This window comes from Nicotiana tabacum, chromosome 5, assembly GCF_000715075.1.
Source record: "Nicotiana tabacum cultivar K326 chromosome 5, ASM71507v2, whole genome shotgun sequence".
NCBI classification, from domain to species: domain Eukaryota; kingdom Viridiplantae; phylum Streptophyta; class Magnoliopsida; order Solanales; family Solanaceae; genus Nicotiana; species Nicotiana tabacum.
Window position 1 is genome coordinate 107,820,034 of NC_134084.1, and position 22,054 is coordinate 107,842,087.

At 38.5% G+C, this 22,054-nt stretch overlaps 1 protein-coding gene across 1 annotated transcript; it reads left to right on the forward strand.

The window, feature by feature from the left end:
- Positions 1-11,290: 11,290 nt before the first annotated feature.
- Positions 11,291-14,643, forward strand: LOC107816177 (aluminum-activated malate transporter 8-like). The gene is made up of 6 exons (XM_016641867.2): positions 11,291-11,503; positions 11,590-11,727; positions 12,206-12,478; positions 12,962-13,089; positions 13,219-13,362; positions 13,974-14,643. Exons 1-6 carry the CDS (start codon positions 11,314-11,316, stop codon positions 14,511-14,513), a joined length of 1,413 nt encoding a protein of 470 aa, XP_016497353.2. The 5' UTR covers positions 11,291-11,313; the 3' UTR covers positions 14,514-14,643.
- Positions 14,644-22,054: the final 7,411 nt, after the last annotated feature.

Sequence of the window (22,054 nt, forward strand, 5' to 3'; positions counted from 1 at the left end):
GCTCATTCGGCTGGCGATGGTGCCATTTATGTCGTGCCCTTAGGCATATTGTAGTTTAACCATTTTGGGTCCAGTCTCCGAGTCGCGTTGCGATTCGAGCTTTAATTGACCCTTAAGTATTTTTTTAGACTGGCGATAGTGCCTCTCACACTGTTTCAGTCGTTGAGACCTTTCCATATATGGCCCAGAGGCTTTCATAGTTAACTGTTTTGGATCTGTTCTCCGAATCGGGTTACGATTCGAGCTCATTTTAATCCTCAAGTTGTCAATTTTTTAACTGGCGACAATGGCTCTTACGCGGTTTGGTCGTAGAGACCTTTTAATATGTGGTCCGTAGGCTTGCATAGTTAACTATTTTGGATCCGGTCTCCGAATCGGGTTACGATTTGAGCATATTTTAATACTCAAGTTGTCAATTTTTTAGCTGGCGACAATGGCTCTTACGCTGTTTGGTCGTAGAAACCTTTTAATATGTGGCCCGGAGGCTTGATTAGCTGGCGACAATGGCTCTTACGCTATTTTTGCCCATGGGCTTTTGTAGGCTTTGTTTTCCGCTCATTAAGGTCTTTTTGAAAGATTTTTGCCTGACGAGCGATTCCGAAGAACCTTGATTTCAAGTCGTTATCGGCAATGTTTGAGCACCTCGGAAGGCTCATATCTCGTAGGCTGAGTAGGTCAAAGACTTGTGATTTGGAGCTGACATGGTCGAAGTTCATTTTTGTCTGTTCAGGGAAATCTATTTTAACCGGTTCTTTCCGAAGTATATTCGAAGTAGTGGCCTGTGATTTTTGTTTAGCGACGGTTCGGCGTCCCCGAGTCGCATTAGTATGGTTGTATCAACCGTTTTGACCGTAGTCATATGTGTTTGGCCGTAGCCATTTTTGATTCTGAGTGACAGTTCAGGCGTCTACACCGAGGGTATGCCCTTTCGGGATTCTTACAAATGCGACTTATAGCCTGAACTTCGGAATTTTCATACCTGTTGAGGTCTTACAGTTTGTCATGCTTGTTGAGGTCTTACAGTTTTTGTAGAATAGATCTGGTTACGCCGAGTCTGCCCGCTAGGGGTCTTACAGTTTCGGGTTTTCCAACGCATGGTGATTGGCGATGATTGATAGTCTCCGAGTCATCAAATTTGTTTAAGCGTGAACACCGCTTTTCGTGAGCTCGGAGTTGCCTTGTAGGGGCTTTATGAGCCCCAAGTTCCGACCCTGGGGTCGTGCGAGTGTTGAATTGCTAATGCTAAGTCTCCAAGTATCTCGGACGTGTTTGGTAGAAAGGCCCGGGTCGGGGATATACTTGAGATTTCCTTGCTTGGAGAATAAGATGTTGAAAGGATATCCTTCTATTGCTTAGTGTAGACATACATTATTTCATCGTCGTGAGCCCGACCCGCACGGGCCCGACTTCTCGGACCATTCGATCTGGTACATAGTTCCCGATTAGGGTTTAGTCTGTTGTTTCCTGGTCTTCCCGAGGGGAAGGTGCCCTTAGAAGCAGATCATAGCTCATCGTTCGACTGTAGAAGAAGGCCTGCGACCGTATCGGGTCCTCCTCTGGGGGTACTTGGCTCCGCTAATAGTCTTGCTGGCAAGGCCCTCTTTGGGTTGGAAGCGACTGAGGGGAAAGAGCGCGTCAGACCTAGGGGTTTTCGGGTAGAGTTAGAACCTCCGAATATCCTGACCAGCTGTTTGCATACTGGTTAGTGAAAAAATAACAAGGGAATAAAGCAGTTCTTCTTCACCGCAGGACGCGTAGGCGATGTTTCGAGATTCGGTACATTTATACCCTTCCGAGGTGTGAGCCCCGATACAGCCATCCGCTGTGTCTTATTAGGTTTGGCCGAAGATGTGGTTTGCTCACCCTTTGATCCTTCCGAGGGTGGGAGCATTGGTATTGGCGATGCGTCATACGGTGAAGAACTTCCTCTCGTTGCGTATTGCTTTCTGTCGACTTATTTTAGTTCTACCCTTTGCGAGGGGTTCTATGATTTTGCCGACACGGGACTGACGCTGTCTCCGGGTGGTGTGCCGGCAGTCGTCTGAATAAGATGTTCGTGCTTTGCGCCTCCTCTGATGATACAGAGCTCGATGTCCTGGCCCGAGCTCATACGAGTCGTATTAAGAGGATGGTCTTTGTGGCGATTCGCCAGGGATCCGGGATGCGGGAGTGATTTGGTCCATTAGTCCGGACTGCCCTATTGACTTTGGTTCGACATGGTTGTTGTACATGATTGAACCACATGAATTCACGAACACATGTTTTATTCGAAATAGATCAAATGAGGGAGAGGGTTACTAATGCGTCAGTGTGACGCCGAGGCGAGGCATCGATGTCTTTTCCCCGGATGTAAGGGTGTCCTCCGGAGTACTTCGCTGGACTCGTCTTTTCCTGATGGCGAACATTTTCACTTTCCATTTTATGAGTCCGCGGAGGGTGTCACCACTCCTTCACTGTCGTGGTAGTAAGTCGCGGCTTGTTCACTTCATCCTTCCCGGTTGCCTTCCTTCCTTGGGGTTGGACTCGAACCTGACCGTTTGATGGTACTCGGCGGCGATTTTCATTGAGTAACACAGATGTTGTCTTTCCGAGATGGGGGTCATTTTTGACCCCGTGACGGCGCGCGCCCTGCGGTTCCCGCGTCGGGTTGTGGTTCTTTTGAATGGGTCTTGGTCGAACAAGCCTGAGTGACTCAGCGTCCCTGGTTTTGCTTTTGGTGATCATGATGCTTGGTATAGCAATGTTGAAATCGTACTCTGCTGGGCGGGGCTCCTCTGTCGGGTATGCCTCGTCAAATCCGGTTCCACTGAAGGTTTCTCGAGGATGTAGCCCTCGAAATATTTCCCTACCGTTGCAAGATAGGTTGCATCTTGTGGCGTTCCTCCCATTCACGGCACATGGATGGTACCTCCATCTGTTTGGCATTACTTTCTTTGCTGGGAGCCTACTTCGGTATACCGGGACCATAGAGGATCCCAGACGGTTGTCCATGGCCCTGATTTCTGGTCGGTGCCAGGTATGGTCATACGGCCAGGTCTCGGCCGGGTATCTGGCTAAGCGTCGGTTGAGAAGACCTGGAGTCATCGGGCATGCCTCGTTTAAACTTCGGGCGAAGACCTGTGTTGCCAGGTCATCCGAAACGGGGGACGACCTCACTCGTCCTATCGGTGAATGAGGCGTGACTTCCTGTGGTGTTTCATTCTTTCTTCGATGGCATCGGCATGTACTTCTGCGGAGGAATCCGCTGGTTCGGTAAGCGAGTATGTGAGGTCAGGCGCTAGGCTGCGGCACCACATCATGGTTTCTTTCGAGAGTGTTTCTCTGAACTTCTTCAACGAGACGGGCTCGAACTTATCATCCTGAAGGTCGCTGTCTTTCTCCGCGCATGTGTAAGCGGTGGTGCGCTCATCGGGGTCCGAGGTCCTGTCATGACTAGGGAGTTCCGGCGTTCCGGATTTCTGTGAAGCTAGTTCTGGGATCGCTTTCCCGGGGGAGAACAGTTGCATGAACCTCCACGAACCTGACGCGATCCTTTTGGGGAGGTCCTCGAGCACCTTCACTATGGCAGGGTCAGTCACTAACCCTTTATTGCTTGATCTTTTGGGCACTTGCTCGGCAAAGGGAGCTGTCTCTGGTGCCGCTGTGCTGGGGGCCTTCGGATGGATATGTAGCTGGGCGATAGCCAACTGCTGTGCCTTCAACATTTCAAAAATATCGTGAAGGCTAACTTCCTGTGTTTCCAAGCCGGGATTTGTTGGGCTTCCTGTTGGTTGATATGCTAAATGCTCCTGTTTGTGTGAGAAGTTTCGTCGACATGCTGTGCATCCTGTGAGTCCACGTCCGCTAGAATCGGTCCGGGCGAGTTATCGAGATTCAGTGGTGGTGCTCCGATGACCGGGACAGCCACGCCATTTTCCCCGTGATTCTCATGGTTGTCGTTCTCGACTCCGTTTACCGAGCCGGACATTTTGACCTGAAATCAAAGGATCTTGGACAAGAAAAAGTGTGAAAGATAATGTGCATTTGTGTAATGAAACTAGCAAGAAAATAATCACTATTATTTTTAGCCCCACGGTGGGCGCCAAACTGTTTACTGTGAAAATGGTAACAACAATTAAATTTGTAAATGGGATTCTAAAAATATGTGATCTATTCCCGGGCTAGTTGTTAGAGCAGTTGATGCTAATAATATGGAGTTTGAAGATTAAATGCAAGCTAAAACGAGATAATAATAAAATCGAAGGGCCTGCTGTCCGGATATAGGTCGGGTTGATGTCAGGATCGAGCTCAAACTATTGGGGATAGTCGGGGATGGGATAACAGTTGAAGATATAATCAAACAAGGCTCTTTATGGCCAATACTAAGGTATATGATGAAGAACGAGTAAGAACGCGATGAATATCGAGGTGGCCTCGGACCAATTAGAACGAACAAGCTTAGAAAGAAAAGAGAGAGAGAGATATTATTGCACTTGTGGAGTAATGGAGCAACATCAGTCCCTTACAAGGTAGTGTGAGTCCCCTTTATATAGGAGGGGAACTCGGCTACAAGTACGTGGAAATTAATTACAAAGTGCGGAGTTGGGATGGCTTGATGAGATGCCTCAGCATAGGCTCTGTATAGGCTGGCCCTGTCAGGCCTAGCCGTGTGCCTTGGGAGCTCCCCCCTTCGTCCTGGCTTCGATCTCTGTTTTCTCTAAGTCGGGCCTCGACGAGCCCCGAGGTCGGGAACTCGGTCGTGGCCTCCTGTCCTCGGGGTCTCGAGGCGTTCTTCCAAAGTGACTTGACAGCAAGAAATCAAGTCCTCTGATTTTGCCGCGTACAACCACGAAAATGGTTATGGAATTTGGTAAAACTCATATATTTGACTTCATAAGGAATCCGGGCACATGGGGCCGAGGTGAATTTTAGGAATCTTACATTTAGGGTTGGGTAATCACCTTAATAGTTGGAATATGAATTTTTGAACATGTATTGATTAGTTTATACACTATTTCATTAGTTTTGGATTGTTCCACATCGAATTGATGGTTTGAGCATAATCTTGGACCGGAAAGTGGGCTTCGGAGCGAGGTGAGTCTCCTTTATAACCTTGTAAGAGGGAATTGTCCCCATAGGTGAATTAATTGGATATGTTCTCCTATTTGTGAGGGATACGTACGCACAAGGTGACGAGAGTCTGTGCGTAGCTACTATTATGTATAAGTCCAGGTAGTCAAGGACACAATAGCATGCTCTACTTGTAATATTTGGAATCTTTTTGTTGATTTAAAATGCTTAAATCATATTGAATTAGTAAATGAATTTCTAAAGGAATTAAACATCATTTTCTTGACCGTTAAAGAGAATTGCTATTTCTTTGGGTAATTGTTTTTCCCTGATGAAGTCTTGATTGACTGTTTGAATACGTGTTTCTATGTGTACCTGCGTCGCATGTATGATTCACGAGCGGGGTGATTGTTTATTTATATTGACCACGTCGCATGTATGATTTGTGAGTAGGGTAATAGATTCATCTACGGCTCGCGCCATTCAACCCTCTGGCAATGCACAGTTTAAATATTTGTTGGATCGAGTCGTACGACCTCGACATGATTTGCGCATGCTTGTGTTGCTTGCCTTGAAATTCATAGATGCTGATATTTGTTTCTCCCTGGCCTGATATAAATGTATAAATGATGAAAATGAATTTGGGAATTTCTTATAAATGAAAGAATTATTTACTTGCCTCATGCTATTTGAGTTACCGTCATTTTTATGAAAATCCTCGATTTATTAAATTATTGGTATATTATCATTGGACCACTAGTAAGTGTCGAAATCGACCTCTCGTCTCTACTTCTTCGAGATTAGACGGGATACTTACTGAGTACACATTGTTTTTGTACTCTTGCTACACTTGCTGTGCATTTTTGTTGCACAGGCACATGTACCTCTAATGGCCTAATGGGCGTAGCAGCATGGATGATACGGAGACTTAGGCGAGCTGCATCTCTTGAGGCGACCCGTAACCAGCATAGTCTCTTTCAGTGTATTGTATTTACTTCCTGTCCAAATCTGTATTCCGGACAGTTATTGTACTTTATTTGATTTCCTAGTGATTACTCATGCGCTTGTAACATCGGGTTCTGGGATGATTATGGGATATTTAATATTAAAAGTTGTAAACATTTTTATTTATTCAGTGATGATTACCTTTTTACTAGTTAAATTAAAGAAAATTATGGTTCCTAAAATATTAAAATGAGAGTTTAATTAATTACTCAATGTTGGCTTTCCTGACCGAGGTGTTCGACGCCATCACGGCCTTTGATGGATTTTGGGTCGTGACAAAGCGTCTACAAGCAATAGAAAGAGAAAGAAGTCGTCTGGTCCAAAGAATTACCTGAGCAAGAAGAAGCTCAAAGGTAATTGCGACAATTGTGGAAATGTTGGACATAAGGCTGTGGACTGCCGTGCACCGAAGATGGACAAGAAGAAGAGTCAAGCAAACATGGTTGAAAAGAATGATGAAATGGAGGACTTATGCGCCATGATATCTGAAAGCAGCATGGTAGGAAATCCCAAGGAGTGGTGGATTGATTCTGGAGCCACTCGTCATGTTTGTGCTAACAAAGAGTTATTTTCCTCTTTTGTTCCCGCAAGGCCTGACAAGACTATCTTTATGGGAAACTCCGCAACAACAAAAATTGAAGGAGTTGGAAAGATATCTTTGGAGATGACTTGGGGAAAAGTTGTGACTCTAAACAATATTCTCCATGTTCCTGAAATTCGCAAGAATTTGGTCTCTGCTGGATTTCTTATCAAGAATGGATTTAAGTATGTGTTTATTTCTGAAAAAGTTGTAATAAGTAAGAATGATATGTATGTAGGAAAAGGTTACCTAACTGAGGGCCTTTTCAAGTTGAATGTAATAGCTATTGATAGCAATAAAGTTTAAGCTGCTTCTTACTTACTTGAGTCAAATAATTTATGGCATGCACGTTTAGGTTACATCAACTCCAAAACTATACGACAAATGATTAACTTGAAAGTATTGCCTAAATTTGAATGCGATAATTTGAAATATCAAATATGCGTGGAATCTAAGTATGTTAAACATCCTTATAAGTAGGTTGAAAGGAATTCAAATCCTTTAGACTTAATTCACACAGATATTTGCGATATGAAGTCAACACCATCTTGCGGTGGGAAAAAGTATTTCATACTCCCTCCGTTCCAATTTATGTGAACCTGTTTAGGTACGGAGTTTAAGAAAAATGATGACTTTTGGAATTTGTGGTCCTAAACAAGTTAAAAAGGGGCCCATAATATTTGTGTGGTTATAAAAGGTTCTCATTAAGGGTAGAATTGGAAGTTTAGGCTAAAAAATTTCAAATTTAGAAAGGGGTCATTCTTTTTTGAACGGACAAAAAAAATAGGTTCACATAAACTGGAATGGAGGGAGTAACTTTTATTGGCGATAGTACTAGATATTGCTATATTTAATTACTTAATAGTAAAGATGAAGCAATTGAGGCATTCAATCAATACAAAAATGAAGTTGAAACGCAACTAAACAAAAAGATCAAAATGATAAGAATATTAATACGGTAATCGAATCCTTTGAGAATATTAATACGGTAATCGAATCCGATAATGCTGAATTCTTTGAGAATATTTATTTGTATAAAAATGAATGTGAGTAGTCTACTGAAAATTCTAAGAGACCTCGAGAAGAAGCAAAGGAAAGTACGTTTAATGAGGAAAATCCAAGATGTACTAAACGTCAAAGGACAACTGCTTCCTTTGGACCAGACTTTCTGACATTTTTGTTGGAAAATGAGCCTCAAACGTTTAAAAAAGTAATTTTCTTCCTTAGGGAGCACAATATCGAAAAGAGGCAATCAATCGTGAGATAGAATCCATATTAAGTAATCATACTTGGAAATTGGTTGATCTTCCTCCAGAAAATAAACCTTTGGGTTCTAAGTGGATTTTCAAAAGGAAAATGAAAGTTGATGGTACTATTGAAAAATATATGGCAATATTAATTTTCAAAGGGTTTAAACAAGTAGAAGGTCTTGATTACTTCAATACATACTCACCAGTAACGAGGATTATATCTATTCGGGTGTTAATAGCATTAACCGCCGTGTATGGTCTTGAAATCCATTAGATGGATGTGAAGACAGCTTTCTTAAATAGAGATTTGGAGGAAGAAATTTATATGGAACAACCTGAAGAGTTCGTAGTTTCAGGAAAAGAAAAGAAGGTATGCCAACTTGTTAAGTCTCTTTACGGATTGAAACAAGCACCCAAACAATGGCATGCAAAGTTTGACCAAACAATATTGGCAAATGGATTTAAGATTAATGAGTGTGATAAATGTGTTTACAATAAAAACACTCCAAATCATATAGTCATTGTATATTTATATGTTGATGATATGTTAATAATGAGTAAAGACATTGCAGATATAAATGCTACTAAGCGTATGCTTGCGAGCAAGTTTGATATGAAAGACTTAGGAGTTGCTGATTTTATTCTAGGAATTAAAATCCATAGGACTCCTAAAGGACTAGTATTGTCTCAATCTCATTACGTTAAAATGGTACTTGAAAAATTCAAGTATTTAGATTTCAAAGTCGCAAAGACACCGATTGATGTAAATGTTTCTCTTACAAAGAATCTAGGTCAGAGCAAATCTCAATTGGATTATGCTCGAGTTTTGGGAAGTTTAATATATATCATGAATTGTACACGACCTTATATAGCTTGAGTAGTAAGTAAACTGAGTCGTTACACAAGTAATCCCGACCAAACTCATTGGATGACAATGAAACGAGTTTTGGGGTATCTAAAACATACCCAAGATTATGTTTTGCACTACAATAAATATCATGTGGTAATTGAAGGATATAGTGATGCAAATTGGATCACAGGGTCATCAAAAATAAAGTACCCAAGTGGATACGTGTTTACTATTGGTGGATGAGCAGTGTCATTGAAATCATCCAAACAGACATACATCGCTCGCTCTACAATGGAGTCTGAGCTTTAGATAAGGTTGGGGAAGAGCTTTAGATGGGTTTCCACTTACGAAAGGCCTAAATAGAGAGGCGGTTGATAAATCATCAAAGGGAATGGGACTATGGCAGAGGACAAGTTATTGTGGCGGTAACTCTACCTAGAAAACTGGAGATCTCAAGATCTAGGTTCAAGGATATTAAACAAAGTCATTAGCGACGGTTTAACATTGTCAAATAAAATTTTGGTCTCTTCTCGTGATGAGACAATGTTCAGTACCAAGGATAAAGCGTTAAGTCTTTTTAATGGTTTCTAAGTTTGATATGGAGTATATCAAATAGTGTATCGATGGGATAACACGTTTAGGAATCACCTATATAAGTGTGAAGTATAAGCCGCTTCAAGGAGAATTCAGTAAGGCCAATTCTCTACGCACTTATGGACCAGGCGGTGTTCATGGCTGAAACGAACACAACAATGAGAACCAAAATCGGCTAAAGGGTTGATTGTGTGACTTATGACTGTTTAGGTATACACCAAAGTCCGACGGTTCAAAGATATCAAATCTACCGATTGACCGAGTATATCCGACATAAGTTCACTATGGAAAATTCAAAGGGAAACTTACTTATCCAGATGTGATTAATCCTTGCTTGTAAATCATAGTTTTTCATACATGCATATTTTTAGATAGTCATTCCCCATTGATGTGGGGGATTGTTGGGTTTTTATCTAATTAGATAAGAGGTATGAATGGGAAATGGAGGGAAAAAATTTGGAGGGAAACGAAAAGTTTGAAGTTGTGTCCTTTACTAATGCACTTTGTCCCTTATCGGAAAAAGGAAAGAAAATCTTTGTGCTTATATAGAGAAGCGCATCTTCTAGCTCTTAAAGAGTTAAGAAGAAGTGGTACCTCGCATCGTCGTCGTCGTCGCTCGACTCGGCCTCGGCTTCGGCTTCAAATTTGGTCAATTGATATGATTGATTGATAATTTTTGGACCAGATTTATTTCCTATTTTTCGTTATACAATTTCTTTTCTAATATTTTTTCGCAGAATTTTAATTTAAAATTTGCGGTTCCCCATAGTCGTTTTGAGTTTAAATTTGCGGCCAGACTTCTGCCGAATTAGTACCTCATATGAACAGGTACCTTGCACCTATTCAACCCAGACTGTTTGGCTATAAATTCAGAGGTTTTGCCTCATTTTTCAGCACCGAAAATCTGCATACTCTCCCCTCTATCTTCTGCATTTCTGTACTGTTTTTCCAAAGCAAAAACGTAAGCATAAGTGTGTTTTACTGCCGTTTGTTGAGTTCGACGAAGTTTTATAATTTTCATTGCCGGTATTACAGAATAATTGTTCTGTTCTATCCTGGGAGGGATTAATCCAATAACCTTAGGAAAACAGTGATGGAATTAAATTCCTTAACGAAACATAGTTTTCTGTTGGGCTCGGAACTTTTATTTATTTTTGTTTTTATTCTGTTTCTGCTTCTGTTTGTTTTATTTTTTGCAGAAACGAACACAAATTTATGACATTTGCACTGTTGCAAAGTTTCAACACTTTTTTACAGCTCTCCCTAGTAAAACCATGATGTTTTCTAGAATATGCTTCGTATCAGTGCTAGCCGTAGCCTCAGCGGGTTCAATTGAACACACAAAAATATATGAAATAATAAAATCTTAATAAACGTTAAATTCTAAACTCATAATTTTAAAGATTGAACTAATCCAATTAAATTTTTTAATTCGTTGCTGCTTCTTATTTAAAAATAAAGATCACAAAGGGCATTAAGCATTACAAAAGCAACATTATACAACAGAAAAGTAAAGAATGTCCCTAAAACATATAGTACTATTTTTTAAAACTTGTGGAGGAGAAATAGTAACTGTTTAGTTCAATATTATTGCAATTAAATATACTCCAGATCCAAGTAAAATCCCAGTCAGCCACTTCTGAAAATCCACTCCTTTTTGATCCAGAGAAATATTCTAATTAAACAAATACAGAAGTATATATATTTAAATAAAAATATTTGTCCTTTGTCATGAAAGATCGAAGAAGAGACAGATATTCATGTGTAAATGAATAAAATAACTCCACCCCAACTTTTCTTTGCCAACTATATAATTCAGCTGGTTGACGTATTACTTCTATTGTGCATTCTAGCTCCTTTCTTCCCCATAAAACCACCTTTACAAACTTAGCCATTTTTTTCAAAATTAACCTTCCATTTTCATGGAAAAAACTAATGTCATTGCCCATTTCATGGGTTTTCCAGGAAAGTTGAAGGATAAAGTTATGGAAATTATAAAGAAAACAATGAAAATTGGGAAAGATGATCCAAGAAAAATTTGGCATGCAGCTAAAGTGGGATTAGCTCTCACTTTAGTCTCATTGTTCTACTATTTTAGGCCTCTATATGATGGCTTTGGACAATCTGCAATTTGGGCTGTTTTAACTGTGGTGGTTGTTTTTGAATTTACTGCTGGTAAGTTATATAACAATCGTCAGTATAATAATTAAGTTATAGTATTCAATTTTAGAGATAATAATTATTCTTTCCCTTTCTTTCAGGTGCAACTTTATCGAAGTGTCTAAACAGAGGATTCGCCACATTGCTGGCTGGGGCATTAGGTGTTGGAGCAAAATATTTTGCTGATTTGTTTGGAAAAGGAGAGCCCATAGTTCTGGGGTTTTTGGTCTTTACACTAGGTAGGATATGATGCAAGTCAAAGCATAGTAAAATCTCTCCTCGTGAAAAAAACAAGAACTTAAAAAGTAACTTCAATCTCTGATTTTACAAAAGGTAGGAGGATGATGTTTTACAAAACAATAATTTACGTACAAAATTCTAAATTTTCTACAAATGAAATAACAAAACAATTCCTAGTATATGACAAGTTGACAACATTGATTCTGCAAGTGAATGAATCATATCCCAGTGCATTTGAATGATATTGCTCGAACTTTCAAAAAATGATATTTCCAAAAATATGTTAGCCGATACTTGTTGAATCCTCCAAAATCGCACTACTTTTGACGATCCAACACGTATAGGCTGTATTTTTTAGCGACATAAATATCACGTCTGTCTTTTTATTTTTTCACATACTAAAATAAGAAAGACTTATAAAAGTAACGTAACTAATCTTCCAAATTTTTAATCACATTCGTTGTGGAATATATGCAGGTGCTGTAGGTACATTTACAAGATTTTTCCCCCACATGAAGAGGAAATATGACTATGGAATCTTGATCTTCGTCTTGACCTTCAGTTTGGTCACTGTCTCCGGTTACCGTGTGGACGAGATATTGGAACTGGCTCATCAGCGGCTGACCACCATTCTTGTCGGCGCCGCCACCTGCATGATCATCTCTTTGGTTGTTTGTCCAGTTTGGGCTGGTGAAGATCTTCATAAGCTTGTTTGTGGTAATCTTGATAAGCTTGCAAGCTTCTTAGAAGGTCAGTGCAAACTTGTTTTTCCATTTGTTTCATTTTGTTTAGAATTTAAGTCATATGCGAACGTGTAAAAAGTATTTACATAATCATATCACTTATTAGATAAATCTTTTGATAAGCGTTAATTGTTGATAACTAAAGATGATCACTAACATACTAGCACACGTAAATTCACTAATAGTGTTAAATATATTTTTTACGTTGTCAATGTATATCACTTTTACTTGTTGGATTCAACTTATATGCATGCATCGATCAAGTTACATGAAGATACATATAACATAACTTTCCATAAAAAGTGGGATTAGTTACCGGAGAATAATGCATATTGCATGCTACAATGTGTTAAATACTCCGCTAACGTAAGAAAAAAAAAAAAAAAAAAAAAAAAAAAAAGTGTATGTAAGTTAATTAATTATAGCTAGGAATTAGTATTATGGTGTGATTGCAAAAAAGAATTGAAAGAATGAAAATATATTTTTGCAGGTTTTGGAAGTGAATATTTCAGCTTTTCAGAGATGGATGAAGAAAGTGAAAAGGCTTCTATTAAAGACAAGGGATTCCTTCAAGCCTATAAAACCGTCCTTAATTCTAAGGCCATTGAGGAAAGTTTGGTGAGTGAAAAAGATTTGAATTTTCCTTCTATTTCATTCCCAATCATGCTAACACAATATTTTATAATCCCGTCATTAAATAGGTCTAGTTAACTCTTTTTTTTTTTCTTTCTAAAAATGTTATATCAGGCAAACTTTGCATGGTGGGAACCAGGTCATGGATCATTCAGGCTTCGTCATCCATGGAAGCAATACTTGAAGATTGGTGTCCTTGCTAGGGAATGTGCCTGCCATTTTCAAGCACTTACTTCCTACTTTAATTCCAACCCTCAGGTAATATATAATCATCTAAAGTAATATTTTCACCAAAAAGTCTTACACATTCCTGAACTGCTGACTTACTTTTGAATTGATCTCTTAATAGTGATGAAACACGATTCCTTCCCCGAAATAGAAGGCTGCTCTCCTTTTACTCAATTTTGTCCCTATCAAAGTAATTAGTGAAGAATATTCCTAGTTCTCTCATTTATAATAAAAAATTTCTCGTACGTACCGTATTATTTTGTATTTCATTATATTTACACTGTAGCAAGTGAGTTTAATACTTTCATGCATCTAGTGATGGTCATGGTTAAAAAAGATATTTACAAAAGTAGTTATCTAAAAGATGAATGACAAGTGAATAACATGTTTCTTATACTTTTCCTGACCCAATTTATATGTCATATTATCTTGAAAAACATTAATAACATGATTTGAAGCCACCCAAATGTCTATTACTACTACTTTTTTCAGACTACAAGTTTCATATATAAGTCATAAGTTATTGGATAGAAAATTACTACTTTTTAAGTGATTTGATTCTGTAATTTTTTTTCTTACGCGTACAAAACTTAAATTCTTACTTTTATCTCAATCTCTAATTCTTAAGCTTTTATTTTCAGGCACCAACCGAGTTTCATAAAAGAATAGAAGAAGCATGCACAAGAATGAGCCTGGAATCAAGTAAGGCCTTAAAAGAATTGGCATCTTCCATCAAAACTATAACACAACCGTCGTCCTCCGCCGCAGAAACCCACCTACAGAATTCCAGAATCGCCATTGATGACTTTAAAGCCATACTCGCCACCACGAAAACCTCATTACTGTCCAACAAATTAGATCTATTGGAAATCTTTCCGGCAATAACGGTTGCATCTATACTCATTGACGTCATAAATTGCGTCGACAAAATCTCAGCGGCAGTCGAGGAGCTTTCGGTTAAAGCACATTTCAAGAAAGTGAAAAATAAGGAATCTTCGCCATCGCCGGAGAAACAGCCGCAGCAGCAGCTGCTCCACCGTGGAATCGTGAAGCCTGTAGTCGAAGATATTGAGGATGGTGACTCTGTTGTAATTGAGATATGTGGTGCCACGATGGCGGCAGTGGCGGAGGTGAATTCGCCGGGAGGAAAAAAAGGAGAGGCGCAAAAAGAGTGTGTGTAAATATTTGTTAGCTAACAGTCTGTTAGCGTAGGAGAGTGAAAAAATTAGAGTACTAGTATAGGAGGGAAAGTAAAACAGACTAAGTGTAAAACTTTCCTTAATTCTACGTAAGTTATTTTGCAGTTGTATATATGAGTCGTAGCTTCTTAATAAGAGCAATTTTTGTTGTTTTTCTTTTATGCATGAAATTTGTTCTTGGTCTGTTTCTTTATGCACCAGTTGTATATATGAGTAAGCTTTTATGTTGATCTTCACTATATGTTTCTTTCCTGTAATTTTACTCTATCTATCCATGAACTTATGATTTATGTGCCTATAAAAGATTACACATAGTCCATACCTTTCATCACTCCGTTTGCTATGATTTATTTTAATCACCATTTATCTATGTTTTAACAAATTTATTGACGAGGGATAATTTCTAAATATTTACTTTGTCATATACTATTAATCTTTGTTATCTAATTCTTTTTATCAAAACAGGTACTCTTTGATTTACTAGTACTATAGTAATTAGTATTTAATACACATGCTTTCCAAAACAATATTTTCCAGTTATTGTTAGGTGTTTATCCTGATTTTATTATCATATTTGGTTTTCTCTGTTTAACGAAAGGGCAATAATATCATAATTGGGTTTTACTTCTTTTAGAAGAAAATTATAAATCTTTTATATTTGGTTAGTCCCTTTTTTGGGGAAAAAGTTATCGACGTCTATAAATTGAGGATCCTTCATTTTCATTTAGTAGCATCCACAATATAATGTAGCCATAAGGGGTTTGAGAGGTAAAAATTGCACGGGGCGCCCTATTTGGTCGCCCCCATTTAACCTGTACCTATTTTTTTTTAAAAAGTTTTAACTTGTACCCACTTTTTAAACAACTTCAGCCCCCTTTCTCCTCCTCCTCCTCCGGAATTCCAATGAAAATAGACGATGCAATTCAAGCTCATCACATCTTCTTCTGAGCATGCGTATACTTCTTTGGTGATAATCAGAATTTATACAACAAGATGGAAAACCTTGTAGCTCTTCTGAGCATCATCTGTAGGTTGAAAAGTTTGGTTAGCTATCGAATCTCGAATCCCCATATTGTAATATCCCCTCCCCATTTTCCCGTCAACAAGAAAGTAATTACGTACTTCCTAAAATGAACCAAAGAATCAGACAAGTACTTGGGGAGATTAAAAGTTTAAAATCAAAGCGATAAGTTACGATTATCCTTGGTTCAGAATTTAGCAAATAAAAAGATGATATGAAACTTAAAAATTATCCTTGGTTCAGAATCTAGATGTGTCGCATTGCTCAAAACTGGAAAGCTTGCCAGAAGAGATAAAGCTTTATGATCCAAGACAAAAAAACTTCAGCTTTTAGTGCTGAAGTTTTTACAAATAAACTAAATAACTTCAGCATTTTCTGCTGAAATTTTTGAAAAAGCTTATCTAGGACAAAAAAAACTTCAGCTTATTTAGTGCTAAAGTTTTTATAAATGAACTAAATAACTTCAGCATCTTCTGCTGAAGTTTTTGAAAAAGCTTAATGACAAAACTAATAAATCCAGGACAAAAAAACTTCAGCTTATTTAGTGCAATTACAAACAAAAACTTCAGCAAATAGAGAACAAAACTTCAGCTACTATGCTTAAGTTCAGCAATTACAAACAAAAACTTCAGCAAATAGAGAACAAAACTTCAGCTACTATGCTTAAGTTCAGCAATTACAAACAAAAACTTCAGCATACTTGGTTCAGCACACTTGCTACTTCAGGCCCGTCTACTAGAATGCTAAAGTTTTACATGATTGCCTTTGCTACTTCAGCTCTGTATGCTGAAGTTACGCGAAAAAGTGGGTACGCTTGCAATTTTTTTTGCAAAGCAGGCACAAGTTAAAACGTGACCCAAAAAGCGGGTATAGATGCAAATACCCCGTTTGAGAGTCTTGTTTACGGGGAGAAATTTTCGGGACAAGTGTTAATGTGTCACTTATGTTTGGCTCTTTGTGAGGTTGTTCTCTCGATATTTTATACTCTCTTTTATATAGTGAATTGCTCATCTCCATCTGTGGACATAGGTTAATTGACCGAATCACGGTAAATGTTTGTGTCTCTTTTAATATCTCTTTTGTTCGTCGTTCAAGATTTGTTTTACTAGCTTCCGCATAACACCTGATTATTTTGGTCCTAACAGTCACCGATTACCGGAATTTTCATGAAGAAAGACTTTTGTGATACCAAAAGCACTACAGTAGAAGGAAAGGAAAAGGAAAGCAGGTAATAGAAAATGGTATGTACGATGTTTCATTAGCTGATCTTTCTTTGAGAATTAAAGCAGAGGAAATGCATCAAATGATTTTCTTTTAGAAGAAAAAAATTATAATCTCACAACGTATGTAATATTGATAGACCTTTGAACAGATTAAAGGCGCGTAAAATCATGTTGTGCCGTATTACCAAAAAATTGTAAAGTAAAAGGGGCCATACCTGATTTTTCCTTTTGGCACCACTAGTAATGCTCATAAGTGAAGGAAACCTAAGAGGGATTGCAACTTCATTTTTGTATAATAGTAGTATAAGAGTAGAAGTGAAGTAAAATTACTAGCTAGATTAGGGTGCCAACATTATGTGCTAAACTAATAATCATATCACCTACTGATAACGACCTTACTTCTCAAACCAAATTAATATAATACTACAGTAATTCTTGTTAAATCATCTTGTAACAATATAATCCACTAGTGATATTGTTCGCTTTCGACCTAAATTCGCACGCTTTAAAATGTGTTATTAGGATTTAAGACTTGTTTACTTATATCTTTGTCAATATGGGATTCGCTTAAAGTGTCATATACATTCAGCGTCCTCGTTGAGATTTGTTCCACCATCTTTTAAGGTTGCACACGGAGTAACTATGATACCATATGTAACAACTCAGCTCACTAGCGACATTCTCCGCTTTGACCTAAACCCGTAGAGCTTTAAAACATGCCACTAGCATCTCTTCCGCGTTTTGTCGGAATTCACTTAGGATGTCACAATCTCTTCGAGAAAAAGTGTGTGCAGTGATAATTTCATATCCATTGGTTTTAATTCTAAATCCGCTTTTTAACAAGGTTGTCCGGTTTTCAACATTTCATATAACATGCAAAATTTAACGTTTTATACCATGTTACAATTCAAATACCAGTATTTTTTTCACTGCTATTCAACTTGCTTTAATTAGTTTGATGTTTATGAGACAAGAATTAGTGCTAATTAACTGAGTTCCAACCTGTGGAATTTTTAAATACACAATAGGTTAAATAGACATCATCTTAGGCACTTACAGGTTTGGACCCAAATTGAGTAAACTTAACAAGGAAGAGAGCAATTCTAGGTCTGGACTTTGAGTTGTTTTCCACTGAAATGCCAGTCAAATTTTCAAGTGGGTACGCCGATGAATTTAATATATGCTTTTTATTTGGAAATTCTAGGAATCATCCTAGGGATCAGTTCAAAGTTAATTGTTCACTAGGAAATGACAGTATTTAAAGCCTTTCGGTGTTCTGTCGATCTTTTTCCAGATTGCACCTACCCATAATTACATGCTGGGGCTAAATATAATGCATTATTATTAATTAATAAGTACTATGGTACAAAACTCTTTACATCAGTATTCAGTACTTTTAAGGGGTTTTCGCTTTCTTTTTGTATCTTATTTTAGTTTAACCCTATGGGGTTAGGAAAAATAAAATTAGATTAATAAAAGAATCGAGATGTCACGACCCAATTCGCACTCTGTGAATCATCTGACGGCACCTAGTCTCGACGGCTAGGTAAGCCTAAGATACGGATGATAAACCAAATTTGCAGAAGAAAAGAAAACAATTTAAAACAGAAATAGTGTAATAAAACAACATTTGAAAGTGCCACTCGGCATACACAGTACCAACTCTCATAAACTAATACAATTTTCCCAAAACCCGGAAACCCATGAATCACAATCTAAGAATATAATAAAAATGCTCTAAATCCGGAATGCTTACATCAACAGAAAAGATAGAAGGGCTATCACTACAAGATAGAATGGAAAGGGAATCCTCGGTCTGCGGACGCGGCAGATATACCTCGAAGTCTCTGGAGCAGTCGCCTCGCCTCAAGGGTGATAGGACTGAGTCGAAGTACTTGGATCTGCACATGAAAAACATGCGCAGAAAGTGCATGAGTACACCACAATGGTACTCAATAAGTGCCAAACCTAACCTCGGTCGGGTAGTGACGAGGAAGGTCAGGGCCTTACTGAGATTAAATAAATATAAAGATGATAGAATAAGATAAGCAGTACATTTGAGAATCTACAGTAATAATTTAATACAGGATAATAAGGAATACAATAACTGAAACAGAGATAAAGACAATCACAAGGAAATACGACTCATAACAAGGATGATAACTGGGGATCTCTCAGTATCCTCAATATATATGCCGGGGATCTCTTGGTATCCTCAATGTATACAAGGGATCTCTTGGTATCCCAAGGATCTCTTGGTATCCTCAATATATGCTAGGGATCTCTTTGTATCCCGAGGATCTCTTGGTATCCTCAATATACGTGCCAGGGATCTCTTGGTATCCCGCACCTCAGTTCAAATCATAAATACGTACAGGGGATCTCCATGGATGCCGTACCGTAGTCCCAAAGTAAAACACACAGCAACAACACAAGAATACTCAATTAAGCTCAATTTCGTACCAAGTAAAACACGCAATTCTAATTACACATGCTTCACATAATTCAATTAAGGCAACTTAAGCAAATAAACAGTTAAGTCAATTAGACATGCTTTTTCTAAGCTAACAGCAGGTTTAAATTGCAAGTAAAATGAAACAGGAAAAAGAACACAGTTGAAATTACTTAAAGAAAACCGGGTTTTCAACAATTAGCTCAAGTACGCACTCCTCACCTCACGTATAGGGCATTTCAATTATCAAATATACCGAATCCTAAGGGTAAGGTCGCCCACACAAGGTTAGGCAAGCCACTTACCTCGAACCAGCTCAAAATCAACCTGAAACCACGTCTTTGCCACGGGTACTCGACTCCAAATGGCCCATATCTATTCAATTCAATTGCATAATGTAAATAACACTTCAAGTAACTGATTTTACAATTAAATTTTAAGCTAATACGCGAAATTAGGTAAAATGACCAAAATGCTCTCGGGCCCACGTCTCGGAATCGGGTAAAATTTACATTTCCAGAATCCTCACACTCTCACGAGTTCAGTCATACCAAAAGTACCAAAATCGGATCTCAAATGGTCCCTCAAATCATCACTCAAAAGTCTCTAATTAGTCAAGTCCTAACCCTCAATTTACCACTGTTGTTTCCTTAATTTTTCATGCTTAAATTGATAAAAATCATTCCAATAACGATTTTAGGGACCAAAGACCTTACCTCAATGAACTCCTCTGAAAATCCCTCTTGAAAAGTGCTCCCCAAGCTTCTTCCCGTTTGAAAAGAGGTGAAAAATGATTAAATTTCGCGAAGGCAAGTATTTATATGTTTCTGCCCAACGATTACCGCATCTGCGGTCAAGGGAGCGCACCTGCGGAAGAATGCATCGCAGGTGTGAAAAGTCACTTAACGGGCTGGGTCCGCATCTACGGTCGCTTGGCCGCATCTGTGGCACCACATTTGCGAAAAACCCAGCCGCACCTACGAATCCTGGAGCTCTGGGCCAATCTCGCTTCTGCGGCCACATAGCCGCTTCTGCGATGCCGCACCTGCGGTCCCACACTCGCAGGTGCGGTTACGACAGAAAACCAGCAGTTGAAACTGCAACTCCAAACTCCAAAATCCTTCCGTCAACCATCCGAAATCATCCCGAGGGCCCTGGGACCCCAACCAAAGGTACCAACAAGTCTAATACCACTGTCCAAAATTATATCAAACCTTAAAACACCTAAAACCAACATCGAAACGACGAATCAACCACAAATTCAAGCCTAAAAATTCCCAAACTCTAAAAATACGCTTTCGATCAAAAAGTCTATCAACCTCGTTCGAATGACCTGAAATTTTGCACACACGTCACATTCAACACTACGGAGCTACTCCAACTTCCGGAATTCCATTCCGACCCTCAGATCAAAATTTCACTATCGAACCGGAAATTTAAAAATTGGACTTTCGGCATTGCAAGTCTAAATTAGCTACGGACCTCCAAAACACAATCCGATCACGCCCCTAAGTCCGAATCACCCAACGGAGCTACCAGAACCATCAGAATTCCATTCTGAGGTCGTCTTCATACTGTTCCGACTACGGTCAACTTTCTTACGCTTAAGCTCTCATTTAGGGACTAAGTGTCCCAAAACTCTCTGAAACTTAAAACCGAACATCCCAGCAAATCAAAATAGCAGAAATAAATACGGGAAAAGCAGTTAATAGGGGATCAGAGCGTTAATTCTTAAGACGACCGGCCAGATCGTCACATGAGATGCCACTGAATTTTTCAACTTCGGACATTATATATTTTGTTCGAGTTATAACCTCTTGGCCACTTTGTTATTTTGATTGGGGGCCCTTATTAAACCTTTTGAAATAATGATGATCGGTTTGTATAAGATACTTTAATGTCAAACGTTTATGATATTTTCTTTTAATAGACGGAGGGCACAAAACAAGGTGTTTTACTTATATTGGACAATATCGACATCATGGAATTAACAAGAGCTCAATGCGCTTTTATGTTTACTATTTAAAATGGAAAAAATAAAAGATACTATTTAAAAACATGATGATTATGAAAATATATTATTTAAAATTGAAAAAAAAATTCAATAAATAGTTCAAATGTCTAGATATAATAACATAAAGAACCCCCAACTTTTTCCAAATATGTAGACTGATCTAATAATTGTACTTTTTGACATTATGGCATGTACTTATTTGAGTAGAATCTAAACATTGAAAACTAAAGAAATTAAAAGAAATCCACTATAATCCGTTGGCATGATCAGCACCTCTCCTTTTCAAATGTGCTGAAAAGCAAGCTTACTTATGCCTTTGTGTTGGTTTTCAAACGAAGCTCCACCCTTCAAATTAGCATGCTTCAAATTTAATCCAGTTAGCAAAGTATTTATTTATTTTTAAGCGTAGGTACCCTTTTTAGAATCTCATAGATGCAGGCTTAGCTTATTTGGATGCACATAAAAAATATAAGAATCATTGAATCATGTGAAATGCAAAAGGAGTGTAAGAGACGTGGGTTTTGTCTTGGCTCTTGCACATGATCTCATTATGCATTTCAACATGCTCTAAGTTAGGTTAAAAAAATATAAGTGGTTGCTAATTTACTTTGTTTAATTTTCAAGCAGCAGCATCCGAGTGGCCGAATTGGTTGGGCAGGAGATCCCAAATGGGAAGTCGTAGATTTGAAACTCCCAGTATGCTTTTTCGATCGAGTTTGTCGCACAAAGCTTGGCTAGTGCGATTTATCTTTCCAGTGTAGTTTATGAGCTTATTGTAATAAGTGCAAACTCTAATAAGTGCCAAGAAAGCTG

Coding starts and splice junctions, on each gene's coding strand:
- LOC107816177 (XM_016641867.2), top strand. CDS start 11,314: ATGGAAATTATAAAGAAAACAATGAAAATTGGGAAAGATGATCCAAGA. Junction 11,504..11,589: donor TGTTTTTGAATTTACTGCTG/GTAAGTTATATA, acceptor CCTTTCTTTCAG/GTGCAACTTTATCGAAGTGT. Junction 11,728..12,205: donor GTTTTTGGTCTTTACACTAG/GTAGGATATGAT, acceptor GAATATATGCAG/GTGCTGTAGGTACATTTACA.